The sequence below is a fragment of the Hyla sarda genome, chromosome 5 (genome assembly GCF_029499605.1).
Source record: "Hyla sarda isolate aHylSar1 chromosome 5, aHylSar1.hap1, whole genome shotgun sequence".
In the NCBI taxonomy this organism is placed as follows: domain Eukaryota; kingdom Metazoa; phylum Chordata; class Amphibia; order Anura; family Hylidae; genus Hyla; species Hyla sarda.
In genome coordinates, this window is record NC_079193.1 from 202,357,954 (window position 1) to 202,384,988 (window position 27,035).

At 42.8% G+C, this 27,035-nt stretch overlaps 1 protein-coding gene across 1 annotated transcript; it reads left to right on the forward strand.

The window, feature by feature from the left end:
* The first annotated feature begins 9,319 nt into the window (after positions 1-9,319).
* Positions 9,320-9,844, forward strand: LOC130274551 (uncharacterized). Its single transcript, XM_056522991.1, has one exon. It carries the CDS (start codon positions 9,320-9,322, stop codon positions 9,842-9,844), a length of 525 nt encoding a protein of 174 aa, XP_056378966.1.
* The last annotated feature ends 17,191 nt before the right edge of the window (positions 9,845-27,035 follow it).

Sequence of the window (27,035 nt, forward strand, 5' to 3'; positions counted from 1 at the left end):
AGTGTGTGGCAAGTTCTCCAATAAAAAAAAGGTTAATCTATGATTTATCTGCGCCCCATTCTTCATATGTACCAATCCTCAATTCCTTGATTCCATCTGAGGAATTTTCCATGACATACTCATCCATTGACGAGGCAATTCAGGTGATCTTTTAAGTTAGGAAGAGGAGCTTTTTTGTCCAAAGCAGATATTTTGGATGCCTTTAAGTTGCTTCCCATTAAACCTAACTTGTGGCATGGTATGAAGGGGCAGAGTCTATATTATTTCACAAGCAAATTAGCCTTTGGGTCTAAGAGTAGACAGTGGATTTTTGACCAGTTTGCCCAGGATCTCCACTGGGTTTTAGTTAACCGTGATCACTGTAATCAGGTGATTTATTATCTTGATGATTTCTTCTTAATAGAACATCCATCTGTGGCCCCACGGGATTTAGGCACCCTGACTACTTTGATTGCGAATCTGCAGGTCCCTGTTGCTACTAACAAGATTGAAGGTCCCAGTACAGAAATTACTTTTTTAGGTTTTCGGTTAGATACCATAAGGATGCAAGGTAGCCTACCTGGTGACAAATTGATCAGGATTCAGGAAGCTATTCATAAGGTTGTCATTTCACAGTTATCCACAAAGGCAGAACTACAGTCATTTCTCGGTATGCTGAATTTTGCAACTAGGATCATTCTGCAAGGAAGAGCATTTATATGTAGGCTCTTAAAGTTGCTACCATCTGCTACAGATCAGAATATCATAGTCAGATTGGACCGAGATGCACTGGCAGATCTAGCCAGTGGGATAATTTTGTATCCCATTGGAATGGTATATCAATGTTCATTCCTAGACCGTCACATTCTTCCCCCTGCATACATATGGATGCAGCATCATCATGTGGGTTTGCAGCTATGGTCAGCATTGGCTGGCTGGTGATTGGCCAGTTGAAATTCTGTGTTTTCACGGTTTCACAGATAATTCTCCACTCTTTGAAATCTACTCAGTAGTGGTGGCAGCCCAAGTGTGGGGTGCAGAGTAGACTAATCAGACAGTAGTTTTCCTGTCGGAAAACTCTGCAGTATTAGATATCATGAATAAAGGCCTCTCTAGTTCCAGGGCAATCCTTCGTAAGAAGGTTTATATGGTCATCCTTGGTGCATAAATTCCATTTTGTGTTTTCTCATATTAGTGGTGAAAAGAACATTGTGGCAGATGCTCTGTGACACTTTAATCTTGAGCATTGTTTCCAGGTTTGTCCCGATGCGGATGTCACAGCCACTCCATCTCCTCATCCCAGTTTGCTAATGATGGGCTGGATCAACTTTTGTGTAATGCCAAGATTCTCATTTCAAAATCACTATGCACTAACATGCTCAGGATTTACAAAACAGTGTGGAAGTTGTACATTTCCTCCTGAGGGCTCTGACCATATTGTATACCTAATTACTTTTGTTTCTTTCTGCCACTCAAATATAAACCTCTCACATTCCACCATTAAGTTATATCTTTCTGGGATACAACATTTCCTTTCTCTAGAATATCTAGGCCAGGCTTCACTGTTCTCTGCCCAACCTATCCGGGCTATATTGAAAGGTGTATTGAAAAGCAGTAATACGGTTAGCATTACTCGACAACCAGTGTCTGGTCAGCGGTTCAGATCTTTGTCAGATGCTTTATCCAGATTGCCTTTTGGATTTCATGATAGTCTACTTATTAAAACAGCTACATATTTAGTATCTTAATACCTAGTGAATTCTTTTGTAACAAGGTCAAGAATGATTACCTCCGGAAAAGTCAGATGGTCTGATGTGGGTCCTATTTTGTGCTTAATTTGCAACCATCCAAAACTTTAGAGCACGGGAAAGTTGAGGTCATAAAATACTTTCCTACTGGTAATAATTGGTGCCCAGTTAAAGTCATTCAAGAATGGTTGAAAGTTATTGATCATGTATCCCCTGATTGCCCTTTACTAATTATCTCTGGGGTTGCTCTGTCCACTACAGTCTTTATTAAGTTTGTACATAGATTATTGGTTAATTTAGGAGTTAATCCATTGTCCATCACAGGGCATTCATTCAGAATCTGTGCAGCCTCCGCAGCCTCCAAAAATAATATCCCTGTTCATGTGATCAAGAAACTCGTCAGATGGAGGTCAAAATGTCACATTAAGTATATACCTGACCCACATCATGAAATGTCCTCTGCATTCAGAAGTCTGGTTAAGTGAACTGCTTTCTTAAAAAAATTGCTTTATATTCTACCCTACTTGTTGTTTTTGCCCTCTTTTCAGTTGTATCTATCACAGCAGTTATGGCACAACTCAGACTTCTTTAGAGTTAGGTAGGTATGTATAGGGCTCAGTTCTGACAATTTTCCTGACCACAAGTATGAGGCTAAGTTATCCAGATTTGTGGGAGGGACTACTCCATATAAGCTGCTGGTATTCCCCTCCTACTGTCAGGCGGATTTCTCTCACCCTCCCGGACCCTTTTTATATATTTCATTACATGGCATGCCCTCTTTTCAGGTATATCTATCGCAGCAAATGGCACTTGAGAAAGCCAGTGTGAGGCTGGAGAAACGTAGTCTCTCACATCATGGAATAAATTCACCGTTCCTTTGAAATCTACCTGTGGTGTGCTGCTTCTATATTTTTGTATGCATTGAGGAACCAGTGGACCGAGGTTCAGAATATGCGGGCACCCCAATTTCTTTTTTTCTTTACATTTCTGGAGGTGCTGTTCTTATTGTATATATATATATATATATATATATATATATATATATATATATATATGCTCAACATGACTTCACAAGGCATCCCAGATAATTTGTTTCAAAATCAGACCCCACAGCCCTCATGAACAGGCTTTGAAAATCCAGAGTTAGCAAAAAACTCCACACACTGAGTTTGTTTCCTGTGTGAGCTGCAGGGAGGAGCTGCTGAGAGAGTGAGCAGTGAGGGGAGTGTGTTGCCCTCCAGCCAATGAAGGACACTCAAACACGGCATACTGATGCTGTCAGCTTTCTGAGCTGGGGAGAAGGGAGAGTGAAGTGTCATCTACAGTAGACGTTAGTCATCAGTGTGGTAAGAACTCCTGAACTTCCTGACTGGAGAGAAACAGGGTTTGTGCTCAGCAAAGATTACACTTCAGGTTGCAAAGTTATATAACTTTATTGTGTGCAGCTGTATAAATGTAATTTCATTTGGCTGGAGTTCTTCTTTAAGAAGGATCCATGCTTGTCTTGGGGCTAAATAGCTGTGTTGTGAGTACACAATAACGCTGCTGTTTTCTTTTTGTGAAATTACTATTTCTTGATGAAATTCCCTAACTCCAACTACAAGTTCCAGGATCCCTTGTTTGTAAGTGTGTTTACTTTTCTCCCACCCACACATCAGTCACCCCACCCTTTGCTGTACACCTGAGTTATGCGTGCTGTTCAGGAAACTACAATACCTTGAAGCCCTGTGGAGAATGATCACTCCACCCATTGAAGCAGACAGGCTCCCGTTCAACATCTGACTAGTGGTGTTATTTCTTCACTGCAACCTTGGAAAGCCAGAGACAACACTAATTTTGTATGCTGCTAGAAATAAACATTGGGGCAAAAATTCCATAAGAATTGCGAGACCAGCCATCAAACACAGGTACTATATTTTGAAGTAAACAAACTTTACAGCCCCTGTAGCATAGTCAAATTAAAAAAAAAAATCCTGGAATAACCCTTTAATAGACCTATATCCATTCAAAATTGTTGTTTTTCCTTTTTAGTATAATGGGGTCATTAGAGAGAATTTAGGACAGATTTAGGGGTAAATAAGATTTTTTTTTCACAACAAAATCTAAACAAGGGCAAGAGTCTGAAAACATTCTGAATGAAAGAATAAATGTGTGTGTGTAATTTTTTGTGTGTGTTCAACAAACCTTCAGTCATTCATTATCCTGCATTTCCAGCAACCATAACATAATGGTAAGATTTTTTTTTTTCAGTTGATAAGGTGTGTGGGCAATGGTATACAGAATGTTCATGTACACACAACATTTATGTGTTCATTTCTTTCCTTTCACATCCACATTTTCCCGTTTCTATTAACCTACTTCCACCTACTGAGAAATAATGAAAGAAGGTTATTATATTATAAGTAGATCGCAAATATAAAGGTTTAGTTGAATTGGAATTAGAACCATTTTCAAAAAGGAGGCATAAAAGACCTTCCTTAGTATTACCTATTTATTTTAAATAAATTTACAGCTTTAATTCTATATTAAAAACTGCATTAAAAAACTTCTAGGGAATCGTTCAGTTCATATACAGTACCTAATGGGGAAATAAAACAATTGATACCTGTCTCTTAGCTGATGGATGTTTATAAAGTTGTAAAATCATGTTTTACTTCTTCTAAGCTCGAGAGTCATAGTGCTGAAAGCCAAACCCTGTGCATCAAACATGCACCGCAGGGAAGGGTGGGGGAAATAGAATGTGTGCATGCTGCAGCTCAGTCCAGCTGTTACGCTGAGCGCTCCGGGCCCCCTGCTGGCCTCAGAGCGCTCCGGCGTCTCGGCGTGTGCGTTGCTGCTCTCTAGGGCTTGCGCGCTCCGGGACTCTTAGATTTAAAGGGCCAGTGCACCAGTGATTGGTGCCTGGCCCAAAGTGGTTATTAAGGGTTAAGGTTTGTGAGCGGCAGTGCTGGTTTTACTTAATTAGGCATTCACCTGTGCACTGCCTATAAATACCTTCTCCTCCCACAGACTCCTGCCAGATCTTTGTGCCTTGTGCCTAGAGAAAGCGTACCCTTTTGTTCCAGTGTTACCCTGCCTGTTGCCGACCCGTTGCCCGTGACTACCGCCTTAGAACCTGTGCTGCCTGCCCTGACCATTGCTACGTCTGACTACGCTTCTGCCTATCCCTCCTGTACCGCATCTATCTCAGCAACCAGAGGAGTTGAGTCGCTACCGGGTGGAACGACCTGGGGATTACCGCTGCAGCAAGACCATCATGCTTTGCAGTGGGCTCTGGTGAAAACCAGTAATCCCTTAGACTCTGTTTCCCTGGTACGGCCCACGCCATCTCTCCTCTGGTCCAGTGGATCCACCTCCTGCCATCCGACCGAACCGTGACAGTAAGATCCGGCCATGGATTCCGCTGAGGTACCTGATCCTAAGGATCTGCCTATGGTCATTGCCATGCAGGCCCGCCAGCTCCAGCAGATGACCGCCATGTTGCAGCAGATCATCTCTACAAAGCAGCAGCCTACTCCACCGCCTGTAACTGCTCCTCTGCCAGCAACTGTTTCCAGAGTACTCCTGTCCCTGCCTGAGAAGTATGCTGGAGATCCAAAACAGTGCCGTGGTTTCCTTACCCAGTGTTCTCTGCACCTTGAGATGTCGGCCGACCTATTTCCTTCTGAGCGTGCTAAGGTGGCATTCATACTCTGTCTGCTCACCGGGAAGGCCCTGGCCTGGGCTACACCATTGTGGGACCGCTCTGATCCTGCCACAACCTCCGTCCAGCGCTTCTGTCGGGAGTTTTGGAGTGTATTCGAGGAACCCGCCCAGGAATCTTCTGCAGAGACAGCTTTGCTAAATTTGACCCAAGGAGGAGCTTGTGTGGGTGATTACGCCATCCAATTCCGTAATCTCGCCTCAGAGTTGAATTGGAACAATGAAGCCCTATGTGCTACATTCTAGAAGGGACTAAGCAGTGAGATTAAGGACGTTCTAGCTGCACGTGAGATACCTGCTAACCTTGGTGACCTCATTCTCCTGGCACAAGGATTGACAAGCGTTTCTCAGAGAGACAAGAGGAACTCCTCTAAGAAAGAGAGAAGGCTTGTACAGGATGCTATTCTCGCTTGTCTCCGGTTTTTCAGCATCCACTGCACCTCTTCTCTGGGCCTCCCGCCGTGGAAGCCATGTATGTGGACCGGTCTCGCCCGACCTCACAAGAAAGGAGTCGTCGCAGACACGAAAATTACTGTCTGTACTGTGCTAGTACCGAGCATTTCCTCAGAGACTGTCCTCTCTGTCCTCCGCGTTCTGGGAAACGCACACACCTAGTAAACGCAGGAGAGATGTTGCAAGGTGTGGATTCTTCCTCTCCACGCCTGACGGTATCTGTGCAGCTTTCTATGCCTGCCAAGTCTTCCTTCACTGCCACAGCCTTCTTGGATTCAGGATCTGCCGGCAATTTCATCCATGCCTCCTTGATAGACAAGCATCAAATTCCTGTGGTCCGTTTGTCCAAGCCTTTCATCATCTCTACAGTTAATGGAGAGAGACTTACTACTACTGTCCAGTACCGCACTCCACCTCTACAGATGGACATTGACTTTCTGCATACTGAAAGTTTGGAGTTCTTTCTCCTACCCTTTTGCTTCTCTGAACTCCTCCTGAGCTTTGTCCTTGCTTCAGCGCCATTGTCCCGTCCTGGATTGGACCACCGGAGAAATCCAGAGTTGGGGGTCCTCTTTCTTCGGCCCCTGCCTCAAGACTGTACCCGTCAAGCAAGACCCTGTTGCTTCTCCGCCACCAGGCCTTCCAGAACCCTACCACAGTTTTGCTGATGTCTTTTGTAAGAAGCAAGCTGAAGTTCTTCCACCTCATAGACCCTATGATTGTCCGATCGATCTGATGCCAGGGACTACTCCTCTTCGGGGTCGTATCTATCCACTCTCTCCACCAGAGACTCTTGCCATGTCGAAAAACATCCGAGAAAACCTGCATAGGGGTTTCATAAGGAAGTCCTCTTCTCCAGCTGGAGCTGTTTTTTTCTTTGTTACTAAAAAGGACGGCTACCTCCGCCCTTGCATTGATTACAGAGGACTTAACAAGATCACAGTTAAGAACCGATACCCTCTCCCCTGGATCTCTGAGCTCTTTGACCGTCTGCGTGGAGCCAGAATCTTTCCAAGCTGGATCTCCGTGGAGCTTACAACTTGATCCGAATTAGAGAGGGTGACAAGTGGAAGACCGCCTTTAACACACGGGATGGCCATTTTGAATACCTGGTGATGCCCTTTGGACTCTGCAATGCACCTGCCGTGTTTCAAGAATTTGTCAATGACATTTTCAGTGATCTGCTTTACACCTGCGTGGTCGTATACCTTGATGACATTCTCATTTTCTTTTTTCAAATCTCTGTTTATTAAACTTTTTTTTTAAAACAAGGGGTACAGAAAAGAAAAGAGGATGTACAGGACAAGTAGGGTTTCTCTTGTACATAAACATGTCTAAGCACAATCTATAATAGAAATAGGACCTATAAGCCCTACATAGTGGTACACCATATACAGTAAGGTAATAATATGTTGGTATATTAACAACAGCTTATTACAGCTTCCAAGGTATAATAGAGGGGAGTAAAACAGTGCTTTGGTTTAAAGCCGCCAAAACCTAGGGGAAAGAAAGAAGAGAGGAGGAAGAGGAAGGAAAGGGGGGGAACGAGGATAAGAGGAAATCGGAGGTGAGTATGGAGTGAGTGCGGAGAAGAGTGGGGAAGGAAAGGTGGGAGGAACAAAGAAACAGGGGAAACAGAAGAAAAGTAGAAGAGAGGGGATGAGATGAAAAGAGGGGTGGTATAAAACAAACAAGATAAACTATATACAAACCAGACAGTTCATGGCAACTATAACAGCATATGTAAATTGCAGAATTGTCTAAAGTATTACAACAAAACTTTTAAGGACTTAAGCACCTCAGGGGAGATGTCTACAAGGGAAGGTGTTAATGTGACAGAGGAATATCATGTCAGGAGAATCTTGATGATTGGGAGAGTGATGAATCGAAATAGTCAGTTAAGGCCATGAATGAGATACAGCTAAAGGCGTGATCTAGAAGTTTTCATGTGGTTGGGGAGATAGATAACCAGTGAGTGAGGAGCGGAACTGCTTCCATGGGGACCAAGTTTTCAAAAAGGCATCATGTCTCCTAAACTCCCAGCTAACCAGCTCTTCCATGCGGTATATATAATCAATTTTTGCATACCAAGAATTCAATGTGGGGGATTCCGTTTGACGCCAAAGGGTAGGAATCAAAAGCATGGTAGCTAAGTCTGCCTTCTTAGGGGTAAAAGCAGGGTGCAAGGGCAGAAGAGGTGCAAAAAAGGGAATTTTCACTTTGGCAATTGATTCTATAGTCCTTAAAACACCCTCCCAGAAGTGCTTGAGCCTAGGGCAGAACAACCAGATATGCGATAAGGAGCCAGTTTCTTCATTACAACGCCAGCAAAGATTACTGTTAACGAGTTTAAGGCGATAAAGCCACTCTGGCATGCGGTATCGCCTAGTCAGGAGCTTGAAGGAGTTTTCTTGAATTCTAACGCATCTAGAGAAACCATGTGAGCGTGAGAGAATAGTTTTAACTTCATCTCTAGAAAAAGTAATATTTAGCTCAGTGTTCCAAGCAAGCAGATAACTAGGTGTCGTAGGTGAAGAAGAGATCAGTAAATCTGCATACAAATTAGACATAATACCTTTGGGAAGCATAGGAAGAAGGTAGTATTTATCAAGCCAAGAAAGAGGGGGTAGAGAGGGGAGGAGTCTACAAAATTGCCTAGTTGTTTGTCGTAAGTGTAGACGTGATAGAAAATTAAGTTCCTTGCGTGCGATATTGGGCAGCAAGCCCGCTGGATCACCATTCTCGGTGGAGTAAAGATATTTTATGGTGAACCTGCTGAAACGTGACCAAACATCCCTGTGGTCGCCTCCCAAGTTTAAATAGAGGGGCAAATCTGAAAGGGGAGCTACCGGGGATATGTTGTGTATACCTGACTCTGAGGCTAAGTAATTGCGGTATGTTTGGATGGTGCCCTTGGTTAAGGGGTTAAGGGAGTTTGGTAAAGGACTGGCAGAAAGAGACGACCTAAGTGCTCCCCGAGAGGCACTATCCATGAGGCACCATTCCAGTTCTGCGAATAAAGGCCTGGGGGTTGGACGGGCTAAATCCAGCCATCTTGTAAGATGTATGGCCTGGTAATATTTATATAGATCTGGTAGGCCCATGCCTCCCTGCAAGGATTAAAGAATTAGCAGTCTATGGGGGAGTCTTGGCTTTCTACCAGTCCATAGGAATCTAGTGAATTCCTGACGGAGGGTGTTAAAAAAGGAGGTAGGAACCGCAATTGGTAGGGTCTGTAGAACATCTAGGATTTGAGGGACTATATACGTTTTAAGATCATTTTTTTCTACTTAACCATGAAGTCATGGGGAGTTTAAAATTAGCCAGTTGTTGTTTAATTCTATTCAACAACGGAGTGTAGTTTTCTGAGAAAATGGATGCCGTCGTCTTGGTTAGATGGATGCCTAAAAACGTCATATATTTATCTGGCCAATTAAATGGGGCTAGTGTTTTTAGAGAGGGTATTTTCTTACGACATTCTCATTTTCTCCTCAAACCTTTCAAACCTTGAACAACACCGGGAACATGTACGCCAAGTCCTTTCACACCTTCGAAGAAACCGCCGCTACGCAAAAATTGAGAAGTGCCTGTTCGAGCAGTCCAATCTGCCCTTCCTGGGGTACATAATTTCCGCCCAAGGTTTACAGATGGACCCGGCTAAGCTCTCCGCAGTTCTGGACTGGCCACGCCCCTCTGGACTTTGTGCCATCCAAAGGTTTTTGGGTTTCGACAACTATTATAGGCAATTCATTCCTCATTCCTCCACCCTGGTCTCTCCCATAGTGGCCTTGACCAAGAAAGGTGCTAATCCCAAATCGTGGCCTTCTCAAGCAGAAGAAGCTTTCCAGTCCTTGAAAGCCGCTTTTGCCACCGCACCTGTACTTTCCAGACCAGACCCCACTAAGCCTTTTTCTCTGGAAGCCTTTTTCTCACCCAGAAGTCACCTAGAGGCAGGACCCTAACTTGCGGCTTTTTCTCGAAGACCTTCACCCCAGCCGAGAGAAACTACTCGATTGGTGACAGGGAGTTGCTGGCCATCAAATTGTCTCTTGAGGAGTGGAGACATCTTCTTGAGGGATCCATCCGGTATCCATTTACACGGACCACAAAAATCTTTCCTATCTTCAGTCCGCACAGAGGCTCAATCCACGCCAGGCTCGTTGGTCCCTGTTCTTTGCTCGCTTCAATTTTGTGATCCATTTCCGTCCGGCAAGCAAGAACATCAGGGCAGATGCCCTCTCCCGCTCTTCATATGTGGCGGGTGACGAGTCTACTCCCCAGCATATTATTCCGCCCAAGCGCCTGATTGCCGTTGCTCCTGTGGACCTGCGCTCTCTTCCTCCTGGCAAGTCCTATGTCCCTCCTCGTCAGCGCCTTAAAATCCTAAAGTGGTGTCACGCTTCCTTGTTTGCATGTCACCCAGGAGTCCTGAAGACACTCCAGCTAATCACCCAAAGATATTGGTGGCCTTCTGTGGAGAGGGATGTTCGGACTACGTCCAGGTTTGTACGGTCTGCGCACGGGACAAGTCGCCTCGCCAGAAGCCAGCTGGATTGCTTTTACCTCTTCTTGTCCCTGAGACCCCATGGTCCCACATCGCCATGGATTTCGTGACCGACCTTCCTACTTCCTATGGCATGACTGTCATTTGGGTGGTAGTGGACCGTTTTTCCAAAATGGCGCACTTCGTACCATTACCTGGGCTGCCCTCTGCGCCACTACTGGCTAAGCAATTCTTCAAGCACATTTTCCGTCTGCATGGTTTACCCACGCATATTGTTTCTGATCAAGGTGTGAAGTTTGTATCCAAATTCTGGAGGGCTCTTTGGGGTCAGCTCAAAGTGAAATTAGATTTCTCTTCTTCTCACCACCCCCATAAAACGGTCAAGTGGAAGGAGTGAATCAAGTCCTGAGAGATTATCTTCAACACTTTGTTTCTTCTCGCCAAGGCAACTGGGCAGATCTCCTCCCGTGGGTGGAGTTCTCTTACAATTACAAGAATTCCTCCGCTTCCAATAAATCTCCATTCTTTGTGGTCTATGGACGTCATCCTCTACCTCCTCTGCCCTTTTCTACCACCTCAGCAGTTCCCGCAGTTGATGAGCTCATCCAGGATTTCTCCACAATTTGGCGTGAGATTCGTACTGCCCTACTACAAGCCTCTGCCCGCATGAAGTCCCAAGCGGATAAAAAAACGCAGAGCTCCTCAGGTTTTCTTTCCCTAGAGTGTGCCAAGTATGTTCGTTTTAGGGTCCCAAGCTACAAACCTGGTCCTCGCTACTTGGGACCCTACAAGATTAAGAAGAGGATAAATCCTGTGGCTTATCAGCTCCAGCTCCCTTCCTCCCTTAGGATTCCTAATTCGTTCCATGTCTCCCTCCATAAGCCTGCCATCTTTAACCGCTTCTACCCTAAAATCACCACTCCCACTCCTGTGGCTGGCACATCTGATGTCTTCTCTGTCAAGGAGATTTTGGCATCCAAAGTGGTTAAAGGAAGAAAATTCTTTCTGGTCGACTGGGAGGGTTGCGGTCCTGAAGAGAGATCTTGGGAGCCGGAGGAGAACATCCTGGACCGCAGCCTCATCCTCAAGTTCTTTGGTACCAAAAAGAGGGGGAGACCAAAGGGGGGTGGGTATTGTTAAGCTGAGCGCTCCGGGCCCCCTGCTTTCCTCGGAGCGCTCACAGCGTGTGTCCCCAGGCAGCGCTCCGGCTTCTCGGCGTGTGCGTTCCCGCTCTCTAGGGCGCGCGCACGCCGGGACTCTTAGGTTTATAGGGCCGGAGCACAAGTGATTGGTGCCTGGCCCAAAGTGGTTATTAAGGGTTAAGGTTTGTGAGAGGTAGTGCTGGTTTGACTTAATTAGGCATTCATCTGTGTACTTCCTATAAATACCTTCTTCTACCACAGCCTCCTGCCGGATCTTTGTGCCTTGTGCCTAGAGAAAGCGTACCCTTTTGTTTCAATGTTACCCTTCCTGTTGCCGACCCATTGCCCGTGACTACCGCCTTAGAACCTGTGCTGCCTGCCCTGATCATTGATACATCTGACTACGCTTCTGCCTATCCCTCCTGTACCGCGTCTATATCAGCAACCAGAGGAGTTGAGTCGCTACCAGGTGGAACGACCTGGGGATTACCACCGCAGCAAGACCATCCCACTTTGCGGCGGGCTCTGGTGAAAACCAGTAATCCCTTAGACTCCGTTCCCCTGGTACGGCCCACGCCATCTCTCCTCTGGTCCAGGGGATCCACCTCCTGCCATCTGACCGGACCGTGACACCAGCCTTTCTGACTACTGAGCTTAGAAGTAGAGCTTAATTTTATAATTTTGCAATCAGCAATACCGTCAGCTAAGAAACAAGTGCTATTTGTTTTTATCAGCAATCTGCCCATGTTTGTAGCACTGGGCATTGTATAGAGCTGATATATTACCTTCAAGTAATAAAGCTGACATTCAAAGATGGTACAAGACCACCCCAGTCATTAAGATACCATGCAGAGTCAGACCTAGAATTGTATCTATTGTATTATCCATTACTTGACAACACCCACCACCATTACCATCACCACCATGCACCTTAACCCCTTAAGGACACTGCCTATTTTGGCCTTAAGGACACACCCAGTTTCAACTCTGCATTTTGTTTTTTCCCCTTCGACTTGAAAGAGCCATACCTCTTTTATATTTTCAATCCAGACTGGGAGGCATGTGTGGGGACCTCCATTTGTCATTTTAACTTATTAGACTACCATTATGCCGTGGGTGGTCCGATGAAACCCACTCCCAACCCCCCCCCCTATACTCCAGCAGATGCCGTGATCAGTATTGATCACTGCTTCTGAATGTTTAATGACGGCCATCAACATGATCGCTGATGTCCGTCTTTATTGGCGGATCTTCAGCTGCTGCTGGTGTGGTGTCCCAGAACAGGATGTCACCCTGTGATCTAAAGTGTGCCTCAGGCATCCCTGCTGCCCCTACTCCACTACTGTCACTACTCCATCTTATATTTTGTTAAATTGCACTGTGTTATATTGTGATGAATTGCTTTACTGTCTTTTTAAGGGAATGCTGCAAAGGTACCCGGGTGACCCTGACACCCCAATGGGGTGCCTCCCAACTTCAGCCTTAAAAGTGTAGGTGAAAGGAGGAGTTTAGTTGAGTCCTAGCTGAGGTTTAGTCCAAGTAACATGGTGGAGAAGTGTGTGAGGAAGTCAGAGGCAGCCTAAGGAGGAGAAAACTCTCAAATCTTCAGCTACGCAAATCCTAGGAAACCCCAAGTCAAAGCCTGGCAGTAAGAACAAAGCTCTAGGGAAAAATAGTCTTCAGTCAGTCAGTCAGTAACTCATCTCTAAATTCAGCGTGGGCTGTCATTTATCTCAAATCTGCAGTTTCAACAGGTTTCCGGGTTCATTCTGCACTTCCCTCTGCACCAAAATCTCTACGGTGAGGATTTTAACAACAATTCCTGCCTCAGTAAAGATAGTTATCTGTAACATGCATCAGTGTCATCATTGTCCCGCTCTTGGCCCAGGAGAAGCTATCTCAACCTCAGACCGTGTAGGTTAATGGTTCCCTGGTGTCACAAAGTGAACATCTCATCCACATTCCACCCGTGTCACCACACTAGCAGCCGGGACCCGCTGTGCATGAGGTGATACCCACAAAAAAGAGAAGCGAATTTCACCATACATATTACTATTATACTATATCTGACCAAATCAAAATACCAAGACCGTAATTTCCAATAATTCCAATATACAAGGAACACTTAATACCACCACACCATGACAACACTGGGTAATATCACTCTTTGCCCCATGTAGTAGTTATACTCCTTTGTGTCCCAATATATTATTAGGTCCGCCAATCTGCTCCATATTATAGTTGAGACCCCCAAACTGCCCTCATATAGTAGATAGGATGCTCACACTTCTTCATGTGGTAACATGAAAAACAAAATAGATACTCAACTGTCAAATCGCTTCCAAGCAGCTCCTCTGCATCCGCCCAATGTTCCTGTCCTCTTATCTTCTCTGTCCTCTGGTAGAGTCAGCATGGGCATGTTCCATTTGTTATACCAATGCCTCCCCTTTTGTCAGTCACTAGTGTTGAGCATTAGTATTCGAAATGTTAATTATTACAGCGAATATCGACACTTTGCGTTTTCACGAATATTTAGAATATAGCTCTATATATTCGGAATGAGGAATATAATTTTTTTTCTTCGCAGTACACATCACAACAATGATGTGTACTGTGTAAAAAAATGATAGTGTTAGGGTAATTTAGTTTAGCAGATAGGTTCTAGTGTAGGGTATAGTGTTAGTTGAAAGATATAATCGCGCGTGCGCACTATACGAATTTCAATGTTCGCATGGAAAAAAAAGGGAACGAACATAGCGAATATGCTAGTTTCGTGAACATAGGGTAAATATTCATTCAGATATTGGCAAAATATAGCCAATTTGAATATGGCCCCTGCCGCTCATCACTACACTAGTTACCTTTTCAGTCCAGAATCACACAATCCCCACATAATACTCCCTGCATCTCCTCTCTCATCTCTTTCCACTAGCCTACATGTGCTCTCTACTTTGCTAGTGATCTAAAACTAACGTGTTCCATAACTTATTATTCCTGTCTCCAAGAATTTGCTCATGCTGCACCAGTTTTCTTAAATGCAATACTCCAAACCCTCAGACTTATATCCAATATTCACAGTTTTAAATGTGCCCGAAAGACACATCTCTTCAATCACGCCTAGATCATTATGGTAGTTTCACCCCTTAACGACCACGGACGTAAATATACGTCTTGGTTTTGTGGTACTTCGCGCACCAGGACATACATTTACATCCTGTGTGTGACCGCGAGCATCGGAGAGGTGCTCGCTTCATACATCGCAGGTTCTGGCTGCTATCAGCAGGCAGGGACCTGCCAGTAATAGCCGACATCTGCAATCACTATAGATAGTCGCCTATGTGGTCATAAAAAGTGTTAAAAAAAAGTAGAAAAATGTAAAAAAAAAAAGAGAAAAAAAAGTGAAAAATCCCCTCCCCCAATAAAAATGAAAATTGTCAGTTTTTTCAATTTTACCCCCAAAAAGCGTAAATTTTATTTTTAGAAACAAACATATTTTGTATCACCGCGTGTGTAAATGTCCGAACTATCAAAATATAATGTTAATGATCCCATACGGCGAACGGCGTGAATGTAAAAAATAAAAAAAAATCAGAAAATGATGCTTTTTTTTCACATTTTATTCCCAAAAATTTTTTTTATAAAAAATTATTTCAAAGTTTTATATATGCAAATGTGGTATCGATATACGGAAACATTTTAAAGTTATAGGTGGTCAAAATGAGGCCATTTTAGATTACTGATTTTGTACAAAAAGTTTTACGATTTTTTTAAGCAATACAAAAATATATAAGTATCTTATCATGAGTGTCATTTTAATTGTATTGACCAACAGAATAAAGACCACGTGTCATTTTTACCTTACAGTGTACAGTGTGAAAACGAAACCATACAAAATGTGCAAAATTGTGGTTTTCATTTAAATTTCCTCCCTAAAAAATATTTTTTGGGTTCACCGTACATTTTATGGTAAAATGAGAGGTTTTATTGCAAAGTAAATTGGTCACGCAAAAATCAAGCCCTTTTATGGGTCTGTAGATGGAAATATAAAAGAGTTATTGATTTTAGAAGGCAGAGAGGAAAAAATGAAAACGCAAAAATAAAATTGGCCTGGTCCTTAAGGGGAAAATGTGCTTGGTCCTTAAGGGGTTAAACCTGCAGGGAAACAGGTATCCAGATGTAGGATCCAAAAGGCCTCTTGTATATAGAGAGCATGAGACCAATCAACCCCCCCCCCCCCAACCATCCAGGGTGGCAGGTGTACACGTTCTATGCCCCTGATCTTGGGCTAGTATCACTCAAGATTATAGGCATAGAAAGTGTAAACCTGCCACGTAGAGGAGGTGACTGGGTCACGCTGTCTACATGCAAGAAGCCTTTTGGATTCTACATCTGGATACCGTTTTCCCTGCAGGTTAAAAGTACCAAAATGATCTAGGCCTGCTAGAAATGTGGCTTTAAGGCCCATTCAAAACTCTAAATGCAAGATAGTAGAAAGAAATAAAGAAGAGATGTAGGGAAGTGAAGCACTGTGTAGAGCTTTATGGGCGAGTGTGAGGATTTTGTACTTTATTTTGGACTGAATAGGTAACCAGTATAGTGACTGACAAATGGGAAGTCACTGGTGTAACAGATTAAGAGAAAGACATGAACGATCTGGCAACCATTTTTGATATTGTTTAGTACCTTCAGATGTAGAATGACCAAGGTGCTCTACTTGAAAAGCAATGGACAGTTATGTTCTTGTTAATTATTCTCCTTCAGAAGTGAAAGTTAAAAGATCATTTGGATGTGTATGTAGGGATGAAAAAATATCTTAGGCCAAATGAATGGTGGTAAAATAGTCATTGGAATTGTAATCCTGTTTATGGCCTTTATATAATGAACCAATTTGCATTTAAATTCAGTTTGACCTGGCTTGCTAGCCACTGGGATAGGGCAAATATGAGTGTTCGTATCACTTTTACAAGGCACCATTATCCCTTCAGCATTTAACTATTAAATAACAGGAGTAAAGGATGCCTTTTAATCCTTACTGGGAATGTGGACAGATACCTGGAAGAATTGGGACCTTTCACCCCGATCTGATGGTTTATTTGATGAATATGGTCTTGGGGAACACTTGTTTCCAAATTAGGCATAAACAGTACATATTCTCCTTCTTGTAAATGTGTATCTGGAACATCCATTACTACTTAATTGAATTGGGAAGCACCCAATTCAATTAAAAGACCCAATAGACTACAGGGGGGTTGTGGTGACAGGACAAAAAGATTGGTTGAGCGACAAATGCTGTAACAATTGTATTACTTACACTTATACTGTCTTCTGTTTAGACGTAAGTATTGCAGAATCTGATCTATTTAGAAGTGAATTTGTGGTTCCTGTAATGACAAGATTAGGGACTTAGATACCATTTACATTCATTTTGATAAAGGTTTTTTTGAAAGGTTTAACATTTATCATAAGTTCTGAAGTAACATTGATGTCTCCTGTTTTGTCAACACAAGCCACTATTTTCTGGGTGAAGCTACAATTTGTTGCTTTGTCTTTCTCATTTATTTAATTTTTTTTATTTTTTTATTGCTATTTCATGGCAAGGAGCTATAGGTTTATATATTGATTGGTTCTTGCTAAAAATGTATTTTGCATTTAAGAGGTTTCCTATTTCATGTAGTTATATTGTACACTCCTGTATTCTGTATATATTCATTATTGTTGCCTATATCCGTCATAGACTCCCATAGACTTGCATTGAGGGGGCAGAGTCGTGATATCACACGGGACGGAGTCGTGATGCCACACTACACACTCAGAGTCTCCAGCGCTGCGGAGAGCTCATAAAGGTGGGTGCACAATTACCTTTGGATAGGGGATTAGATGTATTAGGGCCAGAGTACAACTTTAAGGCTCCATAACCCTTTCATGCTAAGCTCTGCACATTTTTTTTTTTTACGCCAAAACATGGGGTAACTATAATGATAAACCCCACCTTATTCTTTAACTTTATATATTATGATGAGCTTTATATATATATATATATATATATATATATATATATGTATTTAAGGAAATAGAGAATACACAAATGTTTAATGAATATTTTGACCGTTTTCTTTATTTCACTGAGCTGCATTGCACTGTCGCATCATTTGGATTGATGGACAATTGCATGAACTACTTACCTTTTTCATTCATCTCGATGTGTGATTCCATTATGTCTCAAAAGCCCGGAGCATACAAAAGCAAGTAATATCTGTGAACGTGTAAAGTAGTCACTTTTAAGACTTGATTCACACAGCTGATAGAAAAGGTGATGACAACTTTGCATTTATTTCATTCAAATCAGTTTTATCAATCTCTCACCTATCAACCTAAATGATTGATAAAGATTATAAAGGAATCTATACAAAACTGTTCATGACAGGAGGTATGAAGATTAACACATGCTGATCTTCTTTTGCGTCAGTTTTTGACCCATTTTTTTTTCTTACAAATGCTTGAAATATCCTTGCTTTTAACACATGACTACAAACTACATCATTGCTTACAGGTCTAAGAAAAAGTTATTGAACTCTTTGGAGTTATCTGGATTTCTGTATTGATTACCAGTAAAATGTGCTCTGATTATTATCGAAGTCACAAGTATGGACAGTCACAGCAATATAATAACAGTGGCACTTTCAGCAGTGCAGAAAGAAAGAGCAAATAGAACATGGTGTTAAATCTTAACCCTTTCCCATGACATATGGATATATTCTGGCAGTGAATATGTTCACGTAACAGGACGTGTCCTTATTTCCTAAAAATCCTGGGCGCTCAGAATCAGCCGGAATCCCAGTTGTAGCCCTGTAGATGCTGTGCTCATTACCTACCACCGCATCTATAGGTTTGACAGGAGGTGCGGGTCCCCCATGTCATCTATCAGTGAACTCGCAATGCAATTGCAGGGTCCTGATAGTCACCATGCCAGCTGGAGGTCAGATCAGGGCCTCCAAGTCTGCCAGGTATGGATTTTTGTGATATAAAATGTCTGTTTTCATATAAGAAGGCATATCAATATCTGCCCTCTGACACATCAGAGTCTGTTATTGGGGATAATGACCCCCCTCCTTCTTCTTGTAATTTTCTACATCCCATAACAACATTGAAGAGTCCCAAAGAAGGCATCATAGGGCAATCACTGCAGTGGCCCCTGAATCATCTGATCCTTCTGACCCCATATAGGTAAACCCTGAGAGCTATGCACTCTCAGTCCCAGGGTTAACTTGAAACGCAGAGATACAATTCCTCTCAGCAGGGCTCAGTGAGCAGGATTTTTTAAAGTTCTTATTTTTTTGATGAGCAAAACCATTTCAGCAAGAGTCATGCTTCAGTAAGCCCTTAATGACCATGGATGTAAATGTACTTCACACACAAGGATGTACATTTAGGTACTCATGTCATGCACTGCAGGTCCTGGCTAATATCAGCAGTCGGGGACCCACCGATAATGGCAGACATCAGCGGTTATGGAATGTCCGCCATTAACCCCTCAGATACCGTGATCAATACAGATCACGGCATCTGCGGCAATGCGCATATGCATAGCGGCATATGCATATGCATAGCGGCATATGCATAGCATTGAACAGTTTTAGCAATCAAATGATTGCTATAGATAGTCCCGTATGGGGACATAAAAATTGTAAAAAGAAGTTAAAAATTAAATTAAAAAAAGTAAAAAATTTTTTTTAAATCCCCTCCCCCAATAAAAATGTAAATTGTCCCTTTTCCCCATTTTACCCCCAAAAACCGTAAAAAATATGAATTAATAAATATATTTGGTATCACCATGTGAATAAATGTCAGAACTATAAAAATGGAATCTTAATGATCCCGTATGGTGAACAGTGTAAATGTAAAAAATCTAAAACTTTCAAATATGCAAATGTGGTAACGATTAAAGGTACAGATCACAGCGCAAAAAAATTTCCCTTATACAGCCATGTATACGGAAAAATGAGAAAGTCATAGGTGGTCAAAATAGGGCGGTTTTTAAACATACTGATTTTATACAAAAAGTTTGATATTTTTTAAAAGCAGTACAATAATAGGAAAGTATGTAAATATGGCTATCATTTTAATCATATTGACCCACAGAATAACGAAACCCTCCAAAATTTGGTTTTCATTAAAATTTTCCTCACTAAAAAAATAATTTTTTTGTGTTTGCCGTACATTTTATGGTAAATTTAGAGGTGTCATTACAAAGTACAATTGGCCACGCAAAAAACATGCCCTCAAATAGGTCTGTGAATGAAAATATAAAAGAGTTATGGATTTTAGAAGGCAAGGAGGAAAAAAGGAAAATGCAAAAATAAAATTGGCCTGGTCTTTAAAGGGATACTCCGCCCCTAGACTACTTATCCTCTATCCAAAGGATAGGGATAAGATGTCTGATCATGGGGGTCCCGCTGCTGGGGGCCCCCGGGATCTCTGCTGCAGCACCCCGCTGTCATTACTGCACAGAGCAAATTCACTCTGTGCATACTGACGGGCGATACAGGGGCCGGAGCATCATTACATCACAGATCCGCCCCTTTGTGATGTCACGACCCGCACCCTTAATGCAAGTCTATGGGAGGAGGAGTGACAGCTGCCACGCCCCCTCCCATAGACTTGTATTGAGGGGGGAGGACCGTGACGTCACAAGGGGGGAGCCATTTCGTCACGATGCTCCGGACCCTGTATTGCCCGTCATTACGCACAGAGTGAGTTTGCTCTGTGCAGTAATTACAGCTGTGTACCGCAGCCGAGATTCCGGCAGTCCCCAGCGGCAGGACCCCGCGATCAGACATCTTATCCCCTATCCTTTGGGTAGGAGATAAGATGTCTAGTGGCAGAGTACCCCCTTAAGGTCAAAATGGGCTTGGTACAAGTATGTATATAGAATATGGTGTTTAGTGACATGTCACTAAACACCATATTCTATATACATACTTGTACAAAATATTTCTCTCTAAAGAATTAAGAATACTTCATACAATAGGCCCTCACATCCAGTAACTAGCATATTGGCAGCGCTGCAGTACCATTATTAGAGGCCACTGCTGCTTCCATTCAACACATATACTTGCGCTGAGGATACCCAAACCTTCATACCGCTGAAATTTCACTAATTATATCACTATATCACTATATATATTTTATACTACACTGCTGCTCGACAAGCAGTTTTTTAACAAACACCCATATAAACGTATACTGCAAAATTACACCTGTACATCTGGAATACAATATTCCTAAACACATCCCAATGCATCAATTAATATTGTAAATTTATACCTGTACACTAGACAAGCGCACATCACTCTGCGCGCACTCGTTCTTCAGCATTCACATAGATGCCTGTACATGTATAACCCACATATCCCAATTAGCATATTGACAGCGCTGCAGTACCATTATTTAAGACCACTGCTGCTGCCATTCAATATAGATACCTGCACTGAAGAAAAAAATCTTCTTTTAAAAGAACAAGTTCAGATACCTATTATCCGGCAATTGATAGCGCTGCAGCCCAACTCTTCAGAGACCACTGTTACAATCCTATGAACACCCGTCTAAACACAACTCACGCATGCGCCTAACAGTAACTTCCTCCCCGTACCGAATGTGAATATTTTTTTATTTTTTCACCACAATATGCCCATTTTTTAGATAATAGACAGCAATGAGTTGTTTCGCAACCCTTTTTATACACTAGTTTTTATTTTTTCGGCTATATTTCATTGCATAACATGTAAAACACACAGTTCCAATTTTATGAATGAAACACCTGCTACGTCATTGGACGCTTCTACAACACACCACAGCGCAGCCCTATGACACTCTTTTAACCAATCCAATTGTATTCTCTGGCGCCTTTTTTAAAAACTATATATAGCCAGTGACATGTATGTATGCCACAGTCATTGAGAAAGAGGTGCAAGACTTCGAAACGCGTTTGACACGGCAAATAAAGAAACTTAGAATCTATCAAGTTGTGCCGAATCTTCATTTCATCAATGGCTGGCGCCGAATACCCGGGATTTTATTCCTAAACCCTGCAAACTTTTTGGTAAAAATGAAACCTAATATTTTTCTGTAGGTCCATATGATTAAAATGATACCCAACTTATACAGGTTTGATTTTGATTTACTTGTTTTAAAAATTCTAACTTTTTGTACGAAAATTTTATAACTTTTAAATTTTTCCATATATTGGGCTATATGAGGGCTCATTTTTTGGGCTGTGGTCTGAAGTTTTCATTGGTACCGTTTTTGAGCAAGAAGCAGGCATGGAGCAGCAAATCACCAATCGGATGGCGAGGAGGCAGGTAGGGACCTTCCTCCTTTCCACTCAGCTGTTTGGGATGCCACAATTTCCCCGCGGTGGTCCCGAACAGCAAACTGAGCTGCCGGAATACTTTTACTTTCACTTTAGATGCGGCGATCATGTTTGATTGCCGCGTCTTAAGGGTTAGTGCCAGGCATCATCGCAATCACTGTTTTTATTTTTTCTTCGTATACATTGTTCACAGGTTCAATAATGTAATAGGTCAGACAATTCCATATGCAGCAATTTCAAATATTTTTATGTTCTTTTTCACTTTCATTTTTTATTTGAAATTGGAAGATAGAGGATAAGTTAAAATTTATGTTAAAGGGGTATCCCAGGATTTTTTTTTTATTTGACTATGCTACAGGGGCTGTAAAGTTAGTGTAGTTCATAACATAGTGTCTGTACCTGTGGTGACGGTTTTCTCACAATTCTTCTGTGATTTTCACCCCAATATTAATTTTTAACAGCATACAAAATGGCTGTTGTCTCAGATTTTTCCCAGGTTGCAATGCGGCCGAGACCTGACTCACTAGTCAACTGATGACAGGGAGCCTGTCTGCTTCAATGGGTGGAGCGATGGCTTGTTGGGAGAGAGATCAATCTGCAACTAATGCAACAGCTGTAGGCACCCTGATTGAAAACCACAGGTCTTTTGAATGGATGCTGCTCATTTATGTGTCATTGGGTGGGATGGCTGATGTGTGGGAGGGAGGAAAATTGAATTATAAGGGTTTGTAGTTAAAAAAAGAAAGCTGAAACAGGAAATACCAGTTCACAAAAAGCTAGCTACAATATTATGGTATTCTCACAGCATAGCCATTTAGCCCCAAGACAAGAGCAGATCCTTCCTAAACATGTCCATTACTGCCTGCCAGGTACATACAAAAATCACCTTATGGTGGGTAAACCCTTTAAGGTGGTGACTTTTTTATTTATTTATTATATTTTAAAGTGTTTTCAAATTTTTTTTTTACACTTTTTAAGTCTCTCGAGTGAACTTTAATAAGCAATCATTACCGTAGATTGCTTATACTGAACAATGCTATGCTAGATCATTTGCTGCTACTAGTAGAGCCTGGCAGAGGCCTAGTAAAGGCTCCCAGCTGCCATGGAAACCGATCTGCGTGACATCTGTCATTTGTATTAATAATTGCCATTATTTGTATTAAGAAGTTAAATGACTAAAATCAGCGTTATTGTCTGTAAGTGTCAGCTGCAGATAGCAGCCATAATTTACTATCTGTGAAGCGAGGTCAATTCAATAGCTCACTTCAAGGGCATCTGCACTACCGTGACATATGGCACACGTTGTTAAGTCCCAGGCGATTGTACATATATCTACAATGTCACAAAGGGGTTAAAAGGAACCTGTCACATTGAGCATTCATTCTTTCTGCTCCCAGTATAATATAGAGAAGCTGAATTGATTAATATATAGTTTTAATTAAATTATTATTAATTAATATAACTTTTATCACTTCGATATGAATCTCTGCCAATGCTGGGTTTAGAAGTCCAGTAGGTGGTCCTACTTCAGTTCTTTTTGATGCATACAACTGTACAGGAAACGCAGGTCAGGGTCAGTGCGGGTCCGACCACTTGGACATGTGCCGATCAAAAGAACAGAGGAAAATTTTCCCTTAAATGAATGAAGCACTCAATACCTGCTGTCAACACTTTTTTTTATTTTCTTTTGAACATAGCAAAGCTTGGCACTTGTATCATGCCTTTTAATACATTTGTCACAGTTTTAGACTAGTCCAAACTTAGATCAACTGTTTGTTAGCCCAAACAGAACCAGAACCTTGTGCCAAAATTTTGACACCTTTGTGGCACAGTATTGCCATATACCCTATTTCAAAGCTATGCTTCTTTTACTCTGTGCACTTTTGTATATCATACAAATCAAACAAGATAGTTTTGGGGAGCAAATAGTACCATAATTCTAGCACATTTGCATCAGAAGTCTGCTCAACTATCTTTAGATTTGGTGAAATCTGAATTATGTGGGATAATAAATAGATTAATAGATTTAATAGATTATTAAAATCTATTAAAATTTATTAAAATGTGTATTATAAATTATAACTGTGTGTGAGGTATTATCCAAGACCTGGGGGTGGAGGTCATTCAGACTGTGGGTTTGTGTATTGCATTTTATTGGGGGTCTGTCTGTTTGTTTACATCTCCTTTGAAGTCAAAGGCTCTTTTGAAGCAGCAGGAAGTCATGCACTCTGGTCCCATCATATAATCAACCAGATAAGAGGGCCAGGGACAGAGATGCCCCCCTGGTGGGATTAGAGGGGAGGGGGGAATGGAGTCTCCCTCCAAAAAGGTAGATATATAATATTTTAACATTGCTAGAAGGAGGGTCTTCAATGCTGTACAACAAGCTGACAATACCATCCTAAGAACAGCTGGAACTCACTCTCATGGACTGCTATATCATCATGGTGTAAGAACTTCATCTTTTGTTTTCCGAACTTGCCTTGCTAAACTCTTTCATATTTTTGTAACTGTATGTCATTTGCTTATTTTTATGCATAGCACTGTGATACCTTTCATCAGATTAAATGTTTAATTAATCAGCTCTGGTCTTTAATCTCTAAATATAGGAGCTCACCTTTCTGAAGGCAGCTCTGGTGTAAACACGTTTATCTAAGGGTTAATTTGGTGACTTGCTGGGACTAGTAGTGGATACCCAGAGGTCTGGTGGCCTTAACCCTTGCACCATCACACTCTCTCTAATGTCTTGGCGATAGGGTGTGATCGTGACAACTGGTGGCAGCGTCGGGATATATTTAGAGATTTTTAGTGCTTCCTGGATTTTACCTGTAAGGAAATCTTAGCACTAAAAAAGAAATTGCATACATCTTCTTTTGTGTAAATTCCAAAGACAGAGCTCAGTGCTGGTTTAAAAGACATACAAAAAGAGTGCAAGACAGTTCTGTCCTCTCCATCTCCTGTTTTACCTCTTCTGTCTCATCTCGGGAATATGGAGGCATATCGCAAACAGTCCAAGCCTGCACTGGAGTTAATGCGCCAAGAAAAGGAGATCCCTACTGCAGGAAAGAACAAGGAGCAACTTATTGCTGATCTTGTGGAGTATGATGCCCGTGCAGAAGAGCTGAGTGACATGAGACAAAGTCCTACAGCTAGAACTGCCATCCAAGGACTGATATCTCTTGGGGAATACAACATTACTCCCCATCAGGACAGTACTCCACATGAGGCCTTGGACTCTTATATGCGGACTGCCTTACAACACCTTGGGAATGTGGATGCCAGTATGAAACTCCAACTGCTTCTCCAGTACCAAACTGCAGAGAGAGAGGCACAGGCACGGGCTGCAGAGAGAGAGGCACAGATACGAGCTGCAGAGAGAGAGAGGCCGCAGAAAGAGAGGCCCAGCGAAGGCATGAACTGGAGGTTCTGAGGCTGAGAGGGGATACTTCATCCGCACGCAGTGATGTGCAGGATCAAGGAGACCACAAACCCTGCTTGGAACATTTCCCCATGTTGGAGAAAGATGGTGATCTGTATGTGTTCCTGAGGGGATTTGAAAAGGTTTGCCGGCAGTTCCATCTACCTAAGGAACAGTGGGGACGATATCTAACCCCACGGCTGCGAGGGAAAGCTCTGGATGTGTTTGCTTCGCTTCCCTCTGAAAGTGACCAGGACTATGAGGCAATAAAATCTGCCTTGCTAAAAAGTTTTAATCTGACTCCAGAGGCTTATCGGAAAACGTTACGGACAAGTCACTACCTATGAGGCCCTGGAGGACTTGATGGTTCTGGATCAGTTTCTCCAAACACGGAGCTTTGAAGCCAGAGAGTGGATTTTGGACCGCAAGCCCGAGACAGTCATGGAAGCAGCAGAACTAGGAGATGACTTTGCCAATAACCGGGCGCCAGCAGCAAAGCATGGATCTGCACAAGCTGGAGCAAGTACCGGGAGGGGAGCCACACAACCACAAAGCACCACCAGGCCAGCCAGGAAATTCTTGCCATCACCCCCAAAAGCAACAGGAGCCACATTGGCTCAGGGGGACACCCGCCGATGTTACAGATGCAACAATATTGGGCACCTGAGTGCCACTTGCACCAACGAAAAGAATTCTCCACCAGTAGCTGGTGGACACACAGCCGTTCTTCTGGTGTCTGGAGCAGTGGAGAAAAGAGGGGATAACCTACATAGTGTAACTGTGGGTGACGGGATGACAGTGGGGTTACGAGATTCTGGAGCCTCATTTACCTTGGTGCGGACTGAAGTGGTGGATACAGAGGACATCATCCCTGGAAGAACCATGGCTTTAAAAGGAATTGGAGGTGTGCGGCCTGCTGTGCCCATGGCTGTATGTACCTGGATTTGGGTACAGGCAAAGGTTTGCGGGAGGTGGGGGTCTCTGAGGACATCCCTGTTAATGTTCTGCTGGGGAATGATTTGGGTTGGATGCTCTGTCATTATGCTCCAGAGGACACTACCTGCACACCGGATGGGCTAGGAGAGAACCCTGTTCATTCTGAGGTACTGTGCGAGACTTTGGGAGACACTGCGAAATGTTGTAACTGGGAGAGAGTGCAGGGGATTGATAATTGTTTACCTGTGACTGGACCAGAAATGTTTTCCAAAAGGGAAATGGGGAGTATTGTAAAATGTGGTGACAATGCATTGCCAATGCCAAAACTTAGTGGAGATGGGCTAGGGGGAGGGGTCGGTGTGCCCCTGGTGACATGTAAGGATGAGGGACCAGCAGTGAGTGATATGTCCCAATCCTGTGAGCCTAATAAGGAGGAGGGAAGGAGTGATAGCCCTGTGTATGATGCCTGTATTGTTATGTCTGGAACTGAGGGGGAGGAAGGTAAACCCCAGAGAGGCATACCAATGGTGGCAGTGGTAACGCGTCAGCAGCATGCCAGGGCTGCAGCTTTAACAGGAAGGGAGGATGGTGATGCAAGGGGCAAGCTGTGTGACTTGCAAGCCCCAGCAGAGGAAGGTGGAGATGCTAGTTCACCTGGGGGAAATGTGCTCCCTGATACCACGAGATGGGGGAGGGAAAGGAGCATTTCCGGGAAGCTCTGCGCAGTGACCCTTCCCTTGAAGGGCTGAGACAACATGCTGAGCATACAGATGTTGACACAGAG